This window comes from Saccopteryx bilineata, chromosome 2 (genome assembly GCF_036850765.1).
Source record: "Saccopteryx bilineata isolate mSacBil1 chromosome 2, mSacBil1_pri_phased_curated, whole genome shotgun sequence".
NCBI lineage: Eukaryota > Metazoa > Chordata > Mammalia > Chiroptera > Emballonuridae > Saccopteryx > Saccopteryx bilineata.
In genome coordinates this window covers 108,064,455-108,083,039 of record NC_089491.1, presented here as the reverse complement: position 1 = coordinate 108,083,039, position 18,585 = coordinate 108,064,455, and the positions used below count along the sequence as shown (strand labels likewise).

General features: G+C 35.0%; 1 protein-coding gene across 1 annotated transcript in view; it reads left to right on the top strand.

Annotated features, from left to right (window-relative positions):
• Nucleotides 1-18,585, top strand: part of OTOGL (otogelin like) — a 160,313-nt gene that overhangs the window by 70,697 nt on the left and 71,031 nt on the right. Inside the window, exons 25-28 of the mRNA XM_066257586.1 lie at nt 2,150-2,257; nt 3,000-3,138; nt 10,771-10,905; nt 15,976-16,125. Coding sequence (XP_066113683.1) covers nt 2,150-2,257; nt 3,000-3,138; nt 10,771-10,905; nt 15,976-16,125 — 532 coding nt within the window. The remainder of the gene's footprint in view (nt 1-2,149; nt 2,258-2,999; nt 3,139-10,770; nt 10,906-15,975; nt 16,126-18,585) is intronic.

Sequence of the window (18,585 nt, the reverse complement as noted above, 5' to 3'; positions counted from 1 at the left end):
GTTTGAGAGGGTTGAAGTGAGAAATTATGGACTTTATGGCATTATTATCTGAAAGAAATCTAAATGAGATAATGCCTCATTTATATAGATAAGCTCATTTATTTACCTTTACTTAACAATTAAGTATCTGCTATGTACTAAATGTTGGGATGTAGCCATTAGCAAGATATTCAGGGTCTTCCCAAGTGGAGCTTAAAGTCAAATGACAAAATATACATTGAATAAGAAATGAAAGTGCTGTGTTAGGTGAGCTATGAGAATGAAAGCAGAACACTAAAAGACTATGATTGTTTCTATTTGAGAGAAGTAAGAATTCAGAATTCTCTATGTCTATGCTAATTTTTATAAGCATTGAATTATAACATTTTAAAACAAATTCAGAAAAAAACTATATCATTTACCTACTTTAGTAATTATTTTTTATTATTTTACTATTATTTTATCAATAATATATTTAATTTTTATTATTTTATTTTATAATTAAATTATATTTAATATTTTTATGAAAATAATTTTTGAAAAATATTTTAATAATAATGGAAAATATATATATTAAGATTATTGAAATATATATATTTATTTCATCTTCATGTCTATGAGAGGGTTGAAGTGAGAAATTATGGACTTTATGGCATAAAGTCCATAATTTATATATTTTTTTTTATTTTATTTTTCTGAAGTTGGAAATGGGGAGGCAGACAGACTCCCACATGCACCCGACTGGGATCCACCCGACTGGGATCCACCCGGCATGCCCACCAGGGGGCGATGCTCTGCCCATCTGGGGTGTTGTTCTGCCGCAATCAGAGCCATTCTAGCACCTGAGGCAGAAGCCACAGAGCCATCCTCAGCGCCCGGGCAAACTTTTGCTCCAATGGAGCCTTGGCTGCGGGAGGGGAAGAGAGAGACAGAGAGGAAGGAGAGGGGGAGGGGTAGAGAAGCAGATGGGAGCTTTTCCTGTGTGCCCTAGCCGGGAATCGAACCCAGGACTCCCACACGCCAGGCCGACGCTCTACCACTGAGCCAATCAGCCAGGGCCTTCAAAATATTTTGATAATATATCATGTCTTCCTTGAAATTGGATATTTTATTTTAATTTTTATATTCATAGGTATAATAAAATATTTTTTATGGAGTAATATTTTAGAAGACAATAACACCTTAAATAAAACCAACATTCAAAACTTGATATTTTAACAATAGAGAATGTGAAAGCGTTGATATAATGATTTCTTATTAAAAACACACCTGAACTAAATTCTTATAATTTTAACTTTAAACACCGACAAAAGAAGCTTTTGATTCCTCTCTGTGTGTTCCATAACAAAAATGTTGTACATTTTATAATTCACTATTTTATCAAAAAATAGACTCACAGATTCTATTTTTAAGTACTATATATTGAACAAAGGGTCACTTATTACCTCTTTATATGATTTTTTTTTTACCCCAGAATAGTTTACTTTACTCAGGAATTTAGGCTTTTTCTCCCTTTTATTGTATTCAGTGATAATGAAGTTGTTGTTTGTTTGTTTTTGTATTTTTCCGAAGCTGGAAACGGGGAGAGACAGTCAGACAGACTCCCGCATGCGCCTGACCGGGATCCACCCGGCACGCCCACCAGGGTCGATGCTCTGCCCACCAGGGGGCGATGCTCTGCCCCTCCGGGGCGTCACTCTGCTGCGACCAGAGCCACTCCAGCGCCTGGGGCAGAGGCCAAGGAGCCATCCCCAGTGCCAGGGCCATCCTTGCTCCAATGGAGCCTTGGCTGCGGGAGGGGAAGAGAGAGACAAAGAGGAAGGAGGGGGGGGGGCGGAGAAGCAAATGGGCGCCTCTCCTATGTGCCCTGGCTGGGAATTGAACCCGGGTCCCCCGCACGCCAGGCCGACACTCTACCGCTGAGCCAACCGGCCAGGGCCGATGATGAAGGTTTAAAATGATCATGTCCAATCATTTGCCTGGCATTTACTTTCTACTGTGATACGCAAGGTACTGTAAGCGGGGGATCAAGTCTGGATTCAACCCTTCAATAGGCTAGATAGATAGAACATGCCTATGAGAGATGTTTTAAATATGACACTATTACTGATTTCTTTTAAAACTGAAATTTGTAGTTTATACTATATAGCATTTATTCTTCTTTTGGAAGAATGGCAGAGCACAAAGGAAAGTGTTATGTTCCTGAAAGCTGTCCGTGTATCTGGAAAGACTGGGAGTACCTCTCGGGAGAAGTGATTGCTACACCATGTTATACCTGGTAATGAGATTCATTTATTCCACAAAATAAATGTCCTAAGCAATTGTATTAATAAGTTTTGATCATCGTGTATTTACTTGGACTGACTTCAGTAAAAAAAAATCAAGCTTGAGTAAGATTTTAAAAGTATTCAGGCATCAATAGAGAGCTACTGTCTACAGGGGCATCATTACCATTATTTTTATGCATAGTTGTTTCACTCAGAGGGAAAATGTAAAATATGACAATTTGAAGATTTTAATAAGAAAAAATATCTCAAGTTTATAAGAAAATGGTAAATATTTCAAAGAGAAGGTCACATTTAATGGAGGGTTTTCTGTTTGGAAATAAACCAAAATAATATCATAAAATAAATTAAAATATAACTTTCTTAAAATATGGATCAAGATTCTAAGCTCATGAATAAAATCACACCTAATGAATTTAAATAGATTCAAGTATTGAAGATGGCATTGTGATCTTTTGGCTAGCAGCATGCCTGTGTTCAATATTTCATTCCACTGTTTTCGGTGTGACCCCGGCACAATTTCTAGGCTTGGTTGAAGTGTCTGATAATTTATTTAAGCAAAGTGGTAAATATATGCCTAATTTGTCAGTGTAATGTTATGAGAACAAATTGGCAAAATTTATGAAGGCTATTGGCTCAACAAATGCTCTTGAATGCAAAGATGTTTATGTTACTTAAAAAAACATTAATTAAAGTCATGTTTCTCCAGTTGTAAATGGTGTTATTTTCTGATAGTGTCTGTCGACGAGGAATGTTTAATTGCACATACTATCCATGCCCAGCAGTGTGTACGATATATGGGGATCGGCATTATCATTCTTTTGATGGACTAGAATACGACTATATTGGTGATTGCCAGGTATTTTTAATAAAGGTATGTTTACTTATACTTTTACACAATTACTTATACTTTTATTTGTAATTCTATAAAGACAATATAAAAAACAAGTATGCCAGGCTATGGTATATCAAATCTGTATATCATTAATATAATCTATAAAAGTTATATATACAATGGTATTGATATTATGATTCTCATAACCAGGAACTGTAAATTTAAACATAAATATCTGACCAGTACTAATAGTTTCCAGACTTAGAACACATATAGTCCTTTATATTTCTGCCATTGTATTTTATAAGATACTCTGTAATGTCACATTTCCATGTATAGTTTAAGACTTTATTTCCCATGCAACTTTTTATAAAGTGTCCTGTTTCTGTTTAGATCTTTTAAAACATGCTAAATTTCACTTCCTAGTAATTATATCAATTATATTGCCTCCTTTTTTATAGCTTCAATTAAATAATTGGTTTTATGACTAAAAAAAGTTCAACTTATTTATAAATGATGAGCCAATTCTGAAATTTTCTGTGCTTCTGTTTTCTCGTTTGTAAAATGAAGATAATAATTGGCTCTATCTCCAGGAGTTAGTTCTTAGCATTAACTGAGATAAATATATGCAGAACTCTCAGATAGTGCTTGATAGGTAGTTACTACACAATAAATGTCATTTTTTATTTTTATTGTCTTAGTTTGTGAATGCAACTACAAGCCATTAAATAATGTATTGGACTATGTATTGTTTATGGTTGTAGCAATCAAAACTCATTATTCTCAATTCTAGACATGTTACATTGCTATGTTTTGGTAAACCCCAGGCTTTGGGTATTTGATAAAAATCCTTCAAATTTCTCATATGCTTACTCTATTTGGACTTTCTGTACATTGATGCACTTTCTCAGGGTATTTTCTGTATCAAAATGATGTTTCTGGTTTACATTTATCTGTGCTGTTCTTGCATTCCATTGTACTTATAGTCATCATGTCAGAAGTCAGCAGCTCATTTTACTCTGATTACTTTATATATGCTCAACCTGATTATGCATCATTGTATGTCCATTATTTTTGAGTTCCTCGTACAGACTAGCACAATTGTGGTGACATTCTAAAATCTGAAAAATTGCCAGTTCAATTTTTTTAAGACTCTACTAGAGGGAAAAACCACAAGCTCACACTTAATTTCTGTATTTTTTGCTCCATAAGATGCACCTTTTTACCCCAAAAAGTGAAGGGGAAAATGCCTGCTTATGGAGCAAAGAATACAGTATTTTATTAAATATTTTAACATTACCATTTGGCTCAGAATATTTTTTTTCTTATTTTTCTCCTTAAAACCCTAGATGTGTCTTATGGTCAGGTATATCTTATGGAGCGAAAAATACGGAAGTAATCTAATGTTTGCTATAAATGGATATAAATACTTTCAGCACAAAATATACAGAGAGCAGGACTTTTTAAACATTAGTGTTAGAGTATATCATCTAAAGATTCTGTATAATACAGATTCTGATTCCATGGATTTGGAGCAAGATCTTGGATTCTACAGTTATTAATAAGCAATCACATTTTTCTATGTCCGGGGCCCACTGTTTAAGTAGCAAGGAGATAGAGCATTTTCTTCTTTAAGAACCTGATTTTAATTACTTTTGAAACTTCCCTCTTATTCTAAATAGTAAACTTTAAGTCACATGTGGGGAAACACAGGTATTGTTGACAATATGATGTCAAACATGACATGTTTCCATTGGAGGTATTGTTAATGTTAGTTAAAGATGCTTTTTATTGGTATTATTTTAAGTCATAAAACAAACATTTTGGCAGACTTTATTTTCATTTTTGATGAAAACCATGAATTTTCTTCCAAGAAAAATACAGATATTAAAAAACAACATTTTACAATGAATTTTCAGGGTTGGTAAGACTACAGAAGCCCATCCATGAAACTAAGATGTAAAATTAGAAACCTGATTCTAGATAGCATGTTCATAGTGGATGAGGGGAGAGTGGCCAAAAGAAGGGGAGGGTGAGGTGAGAGGTAAGGGGATTGGATTTAGAGTGATTGGGGCTAAATAATATTTGCTCAAACTAAAGATTTCCTAATCTAAAATTGACTTTTCTTTTTTAATTTTTTTTAAAGTTTTTCTTTTTTTTTTAATAAATAAATTTTTATTAATGTTAATGGGGTGACATCAATAAACCAGGGTACATATATTCAAAGAAAACATGTGCAGGTTATCTTGTCATTCAATTATGTTGCATACCCATCACCCAAAGTCAATTTGTCCTTCGTCACCTTCTATCTAGTTTTCTTTGTGCCCCTCCCCCTCCCCCTTTTCCTCTCCCTCCTTCTCTTCTGCACCCCCCTACCCCCCCACCCCTGGTAACCACCACACTCTTGTCCATGTCTCTTAGTGTGTTTATGTCTCACCAATGTATGGAATCATGTAGTTCTTGTTTTTTTCTGATTTACTTATTTCACTCCGTAGAATGTTATCAAGATCCCACCATTTTGTTGTAAATCATCTGATGTCATCATTTCTTATGGCTGAGTAGTATTCCATAGTGTATATGTGCCACATCTTCTTTATCCAGTCTTCTATTGAAGGGCTTTTTGGTTGTTTCCATGTCTTGGCCACTGTGAACAATGCTGCAATGAACATGGGGCTACATGTGTCTTTACGTATCAATGTCTCTGAGTTTTGGGGGTATATACCCAGTAGAGGGATTGCTGGGTCATCAGGTAGTTCTATTTTCAGTTTTTTGAAGAACCACCATACTTTCTTCCATAATGGTTATACTACTTTACATTCCCACCAACAGTGAATGAGGGTTCCTTTTTCTCCACAGCCTCTCCAACATTTGCTATTACCTGTCTTGTTGATAATAGCTAACAGGGGTGAGGTGGTATCTCATTGTAGTTTTGATTTGCATTTCTCAAATAACTAATGAAGCTGAGCATCTTTTCATATATCTGTTGGCCATTTGTATTTCTTCCTGGGAGAAGTGTCTGTTCATGTCCTCTTCTCATTTTTTTATTGGATTGTTTGTTTGTTTGTTGTTGAGTTTTATGAGTTCTTTGTATATTTTGGATATTAAGCCCTTATCTGAGCTGTTGTTTGAAAATACCATTTCCCATTTAGTTGGCTGTCTGTTTATTTTTTTGTCAGTTTCTCTTGCTGAGCAAAAACTTTTTAGTCTGATGTAGTCCCATTCATTTATCTTTGCCTTCACTTCTCTTGCCTTTGGAGTCAAATTCATAAAATACTCTTTAAAACCCAGGTCCATGATTTTAGTACCTATGTCTTCTTCTATGTACTTTATTGTTTCAGGTCTTATATTTAGGTCTTTGATCCATTTTGAATTAATTTTAGTACAAGGGGACAAGCTGTAGTTGAGTTTCATTCTTATGCATGTAGCTTTCCAGTTTTCCCAGCACCATTTGTTGAAGAGGCTTTCTTTTCTCCATTGTGTGTTGTTGACCCCTTTTTTGAAAATTATTTGACCATATATTGTGGTTTTATTTCTGGACTTTCTATTCTGTTCCATTGGTCTGAGTGTCTATTTTTCTGCCAATACCATGCTGTTTTGATTGTCGTGGCCCTATAATATAGTTTGAAGTCAGGAATTGTAATGCCCCCAGCTTCATTCTTTTTCCTTAGGATTGCTTTGGCTATTTGGGGTTTTTTATAGTTCCATATAAACTTTTGGTAATATGGCCATTTTGATTATATTTATTCTTCCTATCCAAAAACAAGGAATATTTTTCCATCTCATTGTATCTTTTTCGATTTCCCTTAACAGTGCTCTGTAGTTTTTGTTATATAGGTCCTTTACATTCGTTGTTATGTTTATTCCTAGGTATTTTATTTCTTTTGTTGCAATCATGAAGGGGATTATTTTTTTGAGTTCGTTTTCTAATATTTCATTGTTGGCATATAGAAAGGCTATGGGCTATGGACTTTTGTATATTAATTTTGTATCCTGTGACCTTACTATTATTGGTTTATGTTTCTAGTAATCTTTTTGTGGAGTCTTTGGGGTTTTTGATGTATGGGATCATATTATCTGCAAAAAGTGATACCTTTACTTCTTCTTTTCTGATATAGATGCCTTTTATTTCTTTCTCTTGTCTGATTGCTCTGGCCAGAACTTCTAGCACACGTTAAATAAGAGTGGAGAGAGTGGACAACTCTGTCTTGTTCCTGATTTAAGGTGGAAAGTCCTCAGTTTTATGCCATTTAATATGATGTTGGCTTATGGTTTATCATATATGGCCTTTATCATGTTGAGATATTTTCCTTCTATACCCATTTTGTTGAATGTCTTAAACATAAAGTTGTGTTGTATTTTATTGAATGCCTTTTCTGCATCTATTGATAAGATCATGTGTTTTTTGTTCTTTGTTTTGTTGATATTGTGTATTACATTAACCGTTTTACATATGTTGAACCATCCTTGAGATTCTGGGATGAATTCCACTTGATCATGACGTATTATTTTTTTAATATGTTGTTGTATTCAATTTGCTAGTATTTTGTTTAGTATTTTAGCATCTGTATTCATTAGAGATATTGGTCTGTAGTTTTCTTTTTTTGTGCTGTCCTTGCCCGGTTTCGGAATGAGGGTTATGTTAGCCTCATAAAATGTGTTTGGAAGTATTACTTATTCTTCAATTATTTGGAAGACTTTGAGTAGAATAGGAACCAAGTCTTCTTTGAATGTTTAATAGAATTCACTAGTATAACCGTCTGGGCCTGGACTTTTATTTTTGGGAGGTTTTTAATAGGTTTTTCTATTTCCTCCCTGCTAATGGTCTGTTTAGGCTTTCTGCTTCTTCATGACTCAGTCTAGGAAGGTTATATTGTTCTAGGAATTTATCCATTTCTTCTAGATTGTTATATTTGGTGACATATAGTTTTTCATAGTATTCTACAATAATTCTTTGTATATCTATGATGTCTGTGGTGATTTCTCCTCTTTCATTTTGGATTTTGTTTATATGAGTCCTTTCTCTTTTTTCCTTGGTGAGTCTTGCCAAGGGTTTGTGAATTTTGTTGATCTTTTCAAAGAACCAGCTCCTTGTTTTATTTTTTCTATAGTTTTTCTGATCTCTATTTAATTTATTTCTGCTCTGATTTTTATTATTTCCTTTCTTTGGCTGGTTTTGGGTTGTCTTTGTTCTTGTTTTTCTAGTTTCTTAAGGTGTGAAGTTAAGTGGTTCACTTGGGCTCTCTCTTGTTTGTTCATATAGGCCTGAAGTGATATGAACTTTCGTCTTATTACTGCGTTTGCTGCATCCCAGAGATTCTGATATGTCATATTGTCATTTTCATTTGTCTGTATGAATCTTTTGATCTCTGCGCTTATTTCTTCTTTGACCCATTCATTTTTTAAAAGTATGTTGTTTAGTTTCCACATTTTGGGTTTTTTTTTCCCCTCTTTTTTGCAGTTGAATTCTAGTTTCAAGGCTTTATGATTATAAAATATGCTTGGTACAATTTCAATTTTTCTGAATTTTCTGATGTTATTTTTGTGGCCCAACATATGGTCAATTCTTGAGAATGTTCCATGTACACTAGAGAAAAATGTATACTCTGTCACTTTGGGATGAAGTGTCCTGTAGATGTCTATCATATCCAGGTGCTCTAGTGTTTTGTTTAAGGCCAATATATTTTTATTGATTTTCTGTTTGGATGAACAATCTAGAGCCATCAGCAGTATATTGAGGTCTCCAAGTATGATTGTATTTTTGTCAGTTTTTGTTTTAAAGTCAATAAGTAGCTATCATATATATTTTGGTGCTCCTTGGTTTGGGGCATATATATTAAGGATTGTTATGTCTTCTTGATTCAGGTCCCTGTAATCATTATGAAATGACCATTTTTGTCTCTGAGTAGTTTTTCTGTCTTGTAGTCAGCATTATCAGATAAGAGTATTGTTACACCTGCTTTTTTTTTTGGATGTTATTTGCTTGGAGTATTGTTTTCCAGCCTTTTACTTTGAATTTGTTTTTATCCTTGTTGCTTAGATCTGTTTCTTGTAGGCAGCATGTAGTTGGATTTTCTTTTTTAATCCATTCTGCTACTCTGTGCCTTTTTATTGGTGAGTTTAATTCATTTACATTTAGTGTAATTATTGACACTTGTGGTTTCCCTATTGCCATTTTGTAAATTGCTTTCTGTTAGTTTTGTACTTGTTTGATTCTTCTCTTTTGTTTTTCTATCATTTGTTTTTGTTTGTTTGTATTCCACCTATTTCCTCTGTGGTGGTTTTTTCAAGGGTGGTTACCATTAAGTAATGAAAAGGGTACCTACCATATTCATTGTAATACCCTATCTTATGCGTGTTTCTGCACTTCATCGTCCTTTGCTACTGTTAATCTCCATCCTCTCTCCTTTTATTTGCTTTTGTTGTCACAGTTTTAAATTTGGTTTTATTGTGTTCTTGGTGGAGCTTTTACTTGTGGTTTTGTTTTGTTTTTTTCTTTGAATCTGTTTGGAAATCCCCTTTTAGTATTTCCTGGCGTGGGGGTTTTCTGACGATAAATTTGCACATCTTTTCTGTATTTGTGAATGTTTTTATTTCTTCGTATTTGAAGAATAGTTTTGATGGGTATACTATTCTTGGCTGAAAGTTCCTCTCTTTCAGGGCTTTAAATATTTGGGATCCACTCTCTTCTAGCTTGTAGAGTTTCTCCTGAGAAATCTGATGATAATCTAATAGGCCTTCCTTTATATGTTGTATTCTTCTTTTCCCTGGCTGCCTTGAGAATTTTTTCTTTGTTGTTGGTTTGTGCCAATTTCATTATGATGTGCCTTGGAGTAGGTTTGTTGAGGTTAAGAAAACTTGGTGTTCTATTTGCTTCTTGAATTTGAGGCTTTAGTTCTTTCCACAGGCTTGGGAAGTTCTCGTCTATTATTTGTTTGAATATATTCTCCAATCCATTTTCTCTCTCTTCTCCCTCTGATATACCTATTATTCTAATGTTGATTTTTCTTTTCAACCAATGCTAGAGTCTTCCTGATTTGTCTACAAGTTGCATAAAAAAATTTGAACTCTCTGTTCTTATTTAGCTAAGTGACCTTGGACAGTCATTTAATCCTACTCCACCTCAGTTTCCTGAACTATAAAATGGAAATAATATTTATTAATTGAGAGGACATATGTAAATTTCAAAGGAATCCCTCAAATGATATGCATTGTTTTATTTACCAACATGTTAAAAGTTTTGAACCTATTTCAGTTATAACTTGTAGGCATATAATTATCTAGCCAGAAAACTCCTTCAGATAAAATAAAAGATGTTGCCTAAAATGAAAAAAAAAATTAAATCCCCTAACTGACATTTCTTGGGGTATTTATTGAAAATACATTGTTTGATAAATTTAAACTATAATAATAAAATGGTTAAAAGCTTTGCTAGAAAAAAATTAACAGAAGACATTAGAGATAAATGTTTAAAAATTGAGCTATTTTGACATATTTCCATGAAATTCTTCATATTATTAGATCAAAATAATCTTATTTTAGAGGTAAGTTGTATTTCAGTTCTAATATACACCATAGTAAATCTCGGTTTTCCTTAAGATTTGTTAATAAAAAAATAGCTAACAATTAAATATAGTATACAATTGTACGAATATAATGTTATTGACATTTCAGAGTGCAGATGATGCAGATATATCTGTCATTGCCCAGAACAAGAAATGCTTTGACAATGATATTGTTTGCTCTAAAAGTGTTCTGATTTCAGTTGGAGACACTGACATTTACCTGAATGATACTCCTTACAAAGAGGTTAGTGAACTGTTTCTTTTAGTATCATTTTAACTTGTTCTGAGGATACTGAAAATGAAATAGAAACAATTATGGGGTACTTTTCTTTATAAGTGCTTACTAGATTTAGATTTTTTTCTGTGCTATTTTATGTGGTTTAATGTCATACTTTACTTTTCTTTTTTGTTTTGTTTACCCTCCAATCCTTTTATCTTTTCTTCATTCCCATGGTTATCTTTCTGGCTTTAGCAACAGTCACCTGGATACTTCAACATCCTCTGGATTAGACTCCTGACTTCCAGTTTTAATTCTTGTCTTTTAATCGGTCCTGCTGCAGTGCAGTCAGGCTGGTTTTTTTGCTTTTTTTAAAATTTTTGTTGTTTTTGTATTTTTCTGAAGCCGAAAATAGGGAGGCGTGGAGGCAGTCAGACAGACTCCCACATGCGCCTGACTGGGATCTACCTGGCATGCCCACTAGGGGATGATGCTCTGCCCATCTGGGGCATTGCTCTGTTGCAACCAGAGCCATTCTAGCACCTGAGGCAGAGGCCATAGAGCCATCCTCAGTGCCCGGGCCAACTTTGCTCCAATGGAGCCTTGGCTGCGGGAGGGGAAGAGAGAAACAGAGAGGAAGGAGAGGGGGAGGGGTGGAGAAGCAGATGGGTGCTTCTCCTGGAGAAGCAGATGGCTGGGAATTGAACCTGGGACTCCTGCACACCAGGCCGACGCTCTACCATTAAGAAGTTTTAGTAAAATGGAAGTCTAATCTGTCATCTCATTGCTACAAGGCTTAAATAAATTACTATTGCTCTTACAAGGCCTCACCAATCTGACCATTGCCACCTCCCCTGACTTACTTCTCATCACTCTGCTTCAAGCCCATGTTCTAGAAGTTGGAGCTTTTATCCATTCTTCAAGTACTGTGTTCTTTCTCTCACTTCTGTTTCTTCCTAGGTGTCATTGCTTCTACATGGATCAACCTTTCCATCAAACTTATTCTTATGCGAGAGGTCTCAATTTTTCTCTTTTGGAGATCTCCTCATGCACCACACTTTACAGAAATTGGGTGTGGTTGTCTTTTCCACTTGTCTTTGAGTTATATGAGAATTGGAACCCCTGACTCCTGTTACCCTGTTTATTCTTGCATTCTTAGAGCTTTCTCAGTTTGAAAGAAGAAATATTTTTTTTTTAACAAGAAAGACAGGGACAGAGAGAAGGATAGATAGGGACAGACAGGCAAGAAGGAAGAGAGATGAGAAGCATCAATTGTGGCACCTTAGTTGTTCATTCATTGATTTCTCATCTGTGCCTTGACTGGAGGGCTCCAGCAAAGCTAGGGACCCCTTGCTCAAGCCAGTGAGCTTGGGCTCATGCCAGTAACCATGGGGTCACGTCTATGATCCCATGCTCAATCTGGCAACCCTGTGCTCAAGCTGGATGAGCCCACGCTCAAGTCAAGGACCTCAGGGATTCAAACCTGGGTCCTCTGCATCCCAGTCTGACACTGTCTCCACTGCACCACCACCTGGTCAGGCGAATGAACAAATTTTATTCATTCATATGTCTACTATATACCAAAATCTGTGTTAATTATTGAGACAACAATAGTGAAAAGACAATGTACTTGCCTTTAAGAACCTTATCTCAGGTGAGGAAAACATGTAAGTTAGCAATGTGATGTGTTATGTATGACAAGAGTATGGATAGAGTTGTATGAGAACCCCTGGGAAGAAGACCTAAACCAATCTTGGACAATTAGGGTAGTTATTAGGAGCATAGACTTTGAAGTCAGACAGTACTCAGCTGGAACCCCTATTCTATCATATACTAGCTGTGTCACTCTGGGAAAGCTGCAGCTTTCCCATTTGTTAATTTGAGATTTTATTTTTTATGTCCATATGAAGATTCAACAAAATAGTGAATTTCAAAAATGGCTTTTTTCCTGTTCTTTACCTTTCTTCATTTTGAAGGCTCAGAAGACATGGTCTGGATGAAATGACTTGAACTGGGTCTTAAATGATGAGTAGGTATTAGGCAGGTGAAGAGAGATAGAGATTAGAAAGGCAATCAATACAGAGAAAAAGAACAGAGTTGAATGATAATATGGCATATTTGAAAAGCTCCAAGTGGTTTAGTTTAGCTGAAGTGTATGGGGTTGTTGGAGGGAGAGTACAGCAAAGGGTTTCAGGGAGAGGTATCCAGATCGACCCAATGCAGGGGATGTGGTGCAAGGACAGTAGACAAGGAGGCTGGCTCCAGATCATGGAGGCTCTTGAATATTTGAATTTATTTTACAAATAAGAAACTTTGGAGTTGAGAAGTGACATGATTTGACATATGGCCCTTAAAAAGTGGGCTCTGAGATTTTAGAACAGTGTTCCTTAAATTTTAATCTGCAAAATTTCTTCATTAAAATCATTGCAAATATTTGTTATAAAAGCTGGCTCCTGGGTTTTAACTCAGTAATTAGAATAGTTGAGATTGAGAATGAAAATCAGTATTTTTAATGGTACCCCAAATTCTTTCAAACACTAAAGTTTGAGAAACACTGTCCTAGAACATAGCTTACATCTCAGTCAGAAACATTGAGACCAAACAGGCAGCAAACAAGTTTTGGATAGTCATTTATAGGTGAAGGTTCTTTATAAGAACAAGGATATGTTTTTAAAAATGAAAAAAAAGTAGTAAATGCTCTTAAAAAAGCAATTTAACACATCTTTGAAGTGGTGATTATAGCTCTGTGTAACTTCCAAATCCAATTTTCACCATTATGTAGGTGCTGATGAATCTTTTTCATATAGATTCATGAGGGAATGTCTTAAAGATAATTCAACCATGATAAATCTCTTGCTAATCTTGTTATTGAATATCAAAAGTAAAAATAAGCCCCATTTGTTCAATAAATGCACTCTTCTAATTTAATAAAATGTAAGACATAGGCCCTGGCCATTGACTAAGTGGATAGAGTGTTGGCCCGGCATATGGATGTTCCAGGTTTGATTCCCTGTCAGGGCACACAGGAGAAGTGACCATCTGCTTCTACTCTACCTCTTCCCATCCTCTCCCTCTTCCCCTCCTGCAGCAAGAGGCTCTATTGGTCCAAGCATGGCCCTGGGCACCGAGAATAGCTGCGTTGGAGCACATCAGCCTCAGGTGCTAAAAATAACTCAATACTTGAACATTGGCACTAGATGGGGTTGCTGGGTGGATCCTGGTCAGGGTGTATGTGGGAGTCTGCCTCACTATCTCCCTTCCTCTCACCTAAAAAAAATGTAAGTCATAAACATTTTGTGAATATATTTAAGCTGTACTTTAAATGTTTTAATTCTTCATATTTATAACATCACTAGAGTTTGTGTAAACTTCGGGTAATTCTCATTTAAAGTGAAGTTCTCTATTTTGGGCATCCTTACTTCCTGATCTGAAATGAAAGGAATATACATCTTCTTTTGATCAAAGAGAATTTTATCCCTTGTAGTAAATTGTGCTGTCTAATAAAAACTGTCCTGCAGGCTAATAGAAAAGATGTGTCTTTTTCATCAGGGTAATTAATGCAGAACCAACCTGAAGGAAGTCTAATAATAAGCTGCCTTATCCAAAAATTCATTTTATGTTCTAATGATATGTCAGTCAGTCTGAAAGAACTTTAATAAGAAAAAAGACAAAAGAGTATTTCAGGATTGAAAAGGAGCTGTAGGCCACATTACATGCTTTAATTGTTGCTGATCAGGCTGGAATATGAGAGCCGTGAACAGGTTGGTGCGGGAAGGTGTTAAAAATTTTTGAGTCAGGGTTTGATCTGGAAGCTGTGGATACTGCCATGAACTTGACAAAGTAAATCTTATGGATATAAGAGTTTATTTAAAAGTTTATTTAAAATTTGTCCTATGGAGTATTTATAAAAGTGTCTACTATAGTAGAATATTTCTGAAGTATGCTTTTATTACTTGGGTAGAGAATTATAACCAAAGGATTCCATAGCTCCTTCATAACTTTTATTTTGCTTCTGGATATATTTGTTTTACTTAATTTGATTTAACTATATAATTTTGAAGTTGTTATATGAGTTAATTTCAATGTCATATTCAATATAATCTTTTATAGGAAATAAACCCGGCTTATAAAAATCATTGTCTATTCTTTCTTTAGGCTAAAGGCACTAAAGTTTCCCAATGGTTTCTATCTCTAGGTTTTTTTTTTCCTACTATCATCCTTTCTAGCATATAAATTATTTTCTTTTAATATACTGATACAGTCTGTCACTTTTCTATACAAAAGCCTGTATTCAATACAATTTGCCCATGGAATAACAGCCTTTGCCATTGTGGGTAACATGGTTCAAAGGGTCTCAGGTTATACTTGTCACAGAATCCATGCTTTAGTCCTTTAGTACTCTCCTTAGTTCTGACCAAGTCTTGAATTTGCCTGCCTCTAAATCTATATTCAGGTGATTTCTTTTGCTTGGAATAGTTTCTTCTCCAGTCTCATTTCTGGCCCTCTGTATTTGCTATTTATGGCCTCTTAAGAGCAGTTCATATCCCACCATTAGAAGAAGTCTTCTTCAGTCCCTTTGATGAAAAATCATTTTTCCTTTCTCTCTGTCTTACTCTCTTTCATGTGTGTGTGTATGTACATATACAAATATACATACATATACATATATATATACACACACACACACTTTGTGCTTTTATCTTGCAATTATGTTTGTAGGTAAGGACATATATTTTTAGCACCCAATCATATTTGCTCATCATCAATATAGAACTTCTGAGTCAATAGGTACACCCCCTCAATTTACTCTATATCTGTGCTGTTGCTCATGTTTTTTTCTATGACTGAAATACCTTTATCCCTTTGCTCATTTATCTATGTTAAGCCCATCCAGAAGTTTGTGTCTTATAACTAATTTTAAGTATTTTCTATTTTATGCATTTATTTTGTCTTTTACTATAGAATTCAGAAAGATGGGATTAAGCAAAAAATACTAGTACATATATACTTATTAGTGGATAGTAACTTAATGTTTACATTTTTGGTTAGAGAACAGGAATTCACTTTTTTCTTTATCATTATTATTATTTTTTAAAGAAACGATCAGGTTTTTTTCTGGAAAATGAACCTACATACCAGCTTTGGAAAGCAGGGTACTACATGGTAGTATACTTTCCGGAGAAAGATATCACTATTCTTTGGGATAAAAAGACAACCATTCATATCAAAATTGGACCACAGTGGAAGGTAGGTCAAACTCTTTGATGGGTCAATCCAAATGAGATGCAAGACATGAAATTACCTTTCACTATTTTGTGGAAATAAAATGATGTTTTCTTTCAAGAAATAAGTTATATATATATATATATATTTTTTTTTTTTTTTGTATTTTTCTGAAGTTGGAAACGGGGAGGCAGTCAGACAGACTCCCCGCATGTGCCCGACCGGGATCTACCCGGCATGCCCACCAGGGGGCGATGCTCTGTCCATCTGGGGCATCGCTGTGGTGTGACCAGAGCCATTCTAGCGCCTGAGGCAGAGGCCATGGAGCCATCCTCAGTGCCTGGGCCAACTTTGCTCCAATGGAGCCTTGGCTGTGGGAGGCGAAGAGAGAGACAAAGAGGACGGAGAGGGGGAGGGGTGGAGAAGCAGATGGGCACTTCTCTTGTATGCCCTGGCCAAGAATCGAACCCAGTACTCCTGCACGCCAGGTCGATGCTCTGCCAGTGAGCCAACCAGCCAGGGCTGAAATAAGTTATATTTTTAAAATTACTAACTCATATGCCAGTGAAGAGTCACTACGAACTAGAGTACAGAGGGTCTTTGGTTTATGACAGTCTCGACATTCTATGTTTCAAGTTTACAATGCTGACTCCTATAAAAACTTAAAAAAACTGAGATGTGAGTGTTTTGGCTTACGCAGTTAGCATCTTATTTACAGACTACATGAGCAAACTAGTTTGGTTGCACGTGGCGTAAGGATTCTCAGTAATGCAGTGTGTTTTTATGTTCTACATTATGATTTTACAGCTGTGTTAGGATAGGTAAGTGAGTTAGGCTAGGGTGTGTTTCAACTTACACCAAAATTCGGGTTACATCATTGTTGTAGGAACGGTACTATGTCATAACCCAAGAACTCCCTGTAAAGTGTTGTATACAGTTCTTTTTGCCTTAATCTTACAGGATCTAGTCTTCCAAAGTTATTTAGGGCAACTTCTTTCTTTCCACCTCCTTCACCATGGTTGTGTGATATGTTTGTAATACAGTGTGATTCATTTATTACATTCTACATTCCACCTTTTCCTCCATACTCTGGATATATTTCTAAATTTTTCCTCCATACTCTGGATATATAGTAAAATCATTTTTAAAATAAAAAAAATTATTCTTCCAGTTTACAATTCTACAGATTTTAACAAACACATGGAGTTGCATTCTCCTATGTAACACAGAACCAGCCAACTCCCCAATTTCTCCCATCGTGGTTCCTTATTGGCAACTGCTCCTTCTAGTCCCTAACCCTTGGCAACCACTGATTTACTTTCCATCTCTAGAATTTTTCTGGATACAACATAAATAAAATTATACAATATGCAGCTGTTTGGGTTGGCTTTTTTGACTTGATAAATTACATTTCAGATTCATCCACATTGTTGAAAAAATTAACAGTTTATTCCTTTATGCTGCTGTAGTATTCTATTCTTTGCATGTGCAAATTTGTTTTATCTATTCATGATTGAAAATTCAATTGGGGTTGTTTATAATTTTGGTATTTTAAATTATTTTAAATATTGTTTTCTATTAAATAGTGTATTAAATATTATTAAATATTTAAAATTTTATTAAGTATTTTAAACTTAGAAATTAATGTTATTTTGGATATATTAATGATTTTTTAAAATTGAGTTGTTCTAAAATTGAAATTGAGACTCATGGATATAATCTATGGTGAATTAGGAAAAAATTAGGATAGTAACGATAGATTTTCAGAACACTATGAAGAAGATACATATTTTAAAATGTTTTAATCTGTTGTACATTTAAGATATGATTGCATATTGAAGTCATTTTCTTTTTCCTAAGTACGATAAAGCCCCCAAATCTACTCCTACGTGTTTTCTTGTTTCTTGCATTTCTTTCACGAAGTTGAAATAGTTTAGTAATGGCTGTACTTCTGCTATTTTTCTCTGCCATTCTTCATCATGTATCCTCCCTTCCCTACTTTTTGGAAACCAATTAACCATTTATTTTTCTGCCTCTTTCCTGTGTGCATTGGCCAGTCTCTTTGGATAAACATTGTGGCTTCAGAGATATGAGGCACTGTGGTAAGCAGTGGCCATGGCAGTTACAGTCCTGGGGCTATTGTCAGCTTTGCTAGGGACACAGGCACTTTAGTGTATCATTAATAGACGGCTACATTCTATTATTACTCAGCACACCAAGAAAGAGTTCAGTTGTCTTAATTTTACATTATTAAGGAGGATTTCCATTGTTTATGAAACATTCTTCTTTGTACTTTTAGTCTACCTTCTTTGCCTAAGAATAAAGATTTTCACATTATTTGAGAAAATGCAGTGGGTGTTTTTACCTGAATACTTTAAATAATCATTTCACAACCCATAATGATCTTTATAAAAATTAAGTAAAATTTAGATTTCATTTATTGTCTCTCATGATGGTATGATACAGCAGTGTTGAAGTTAATTT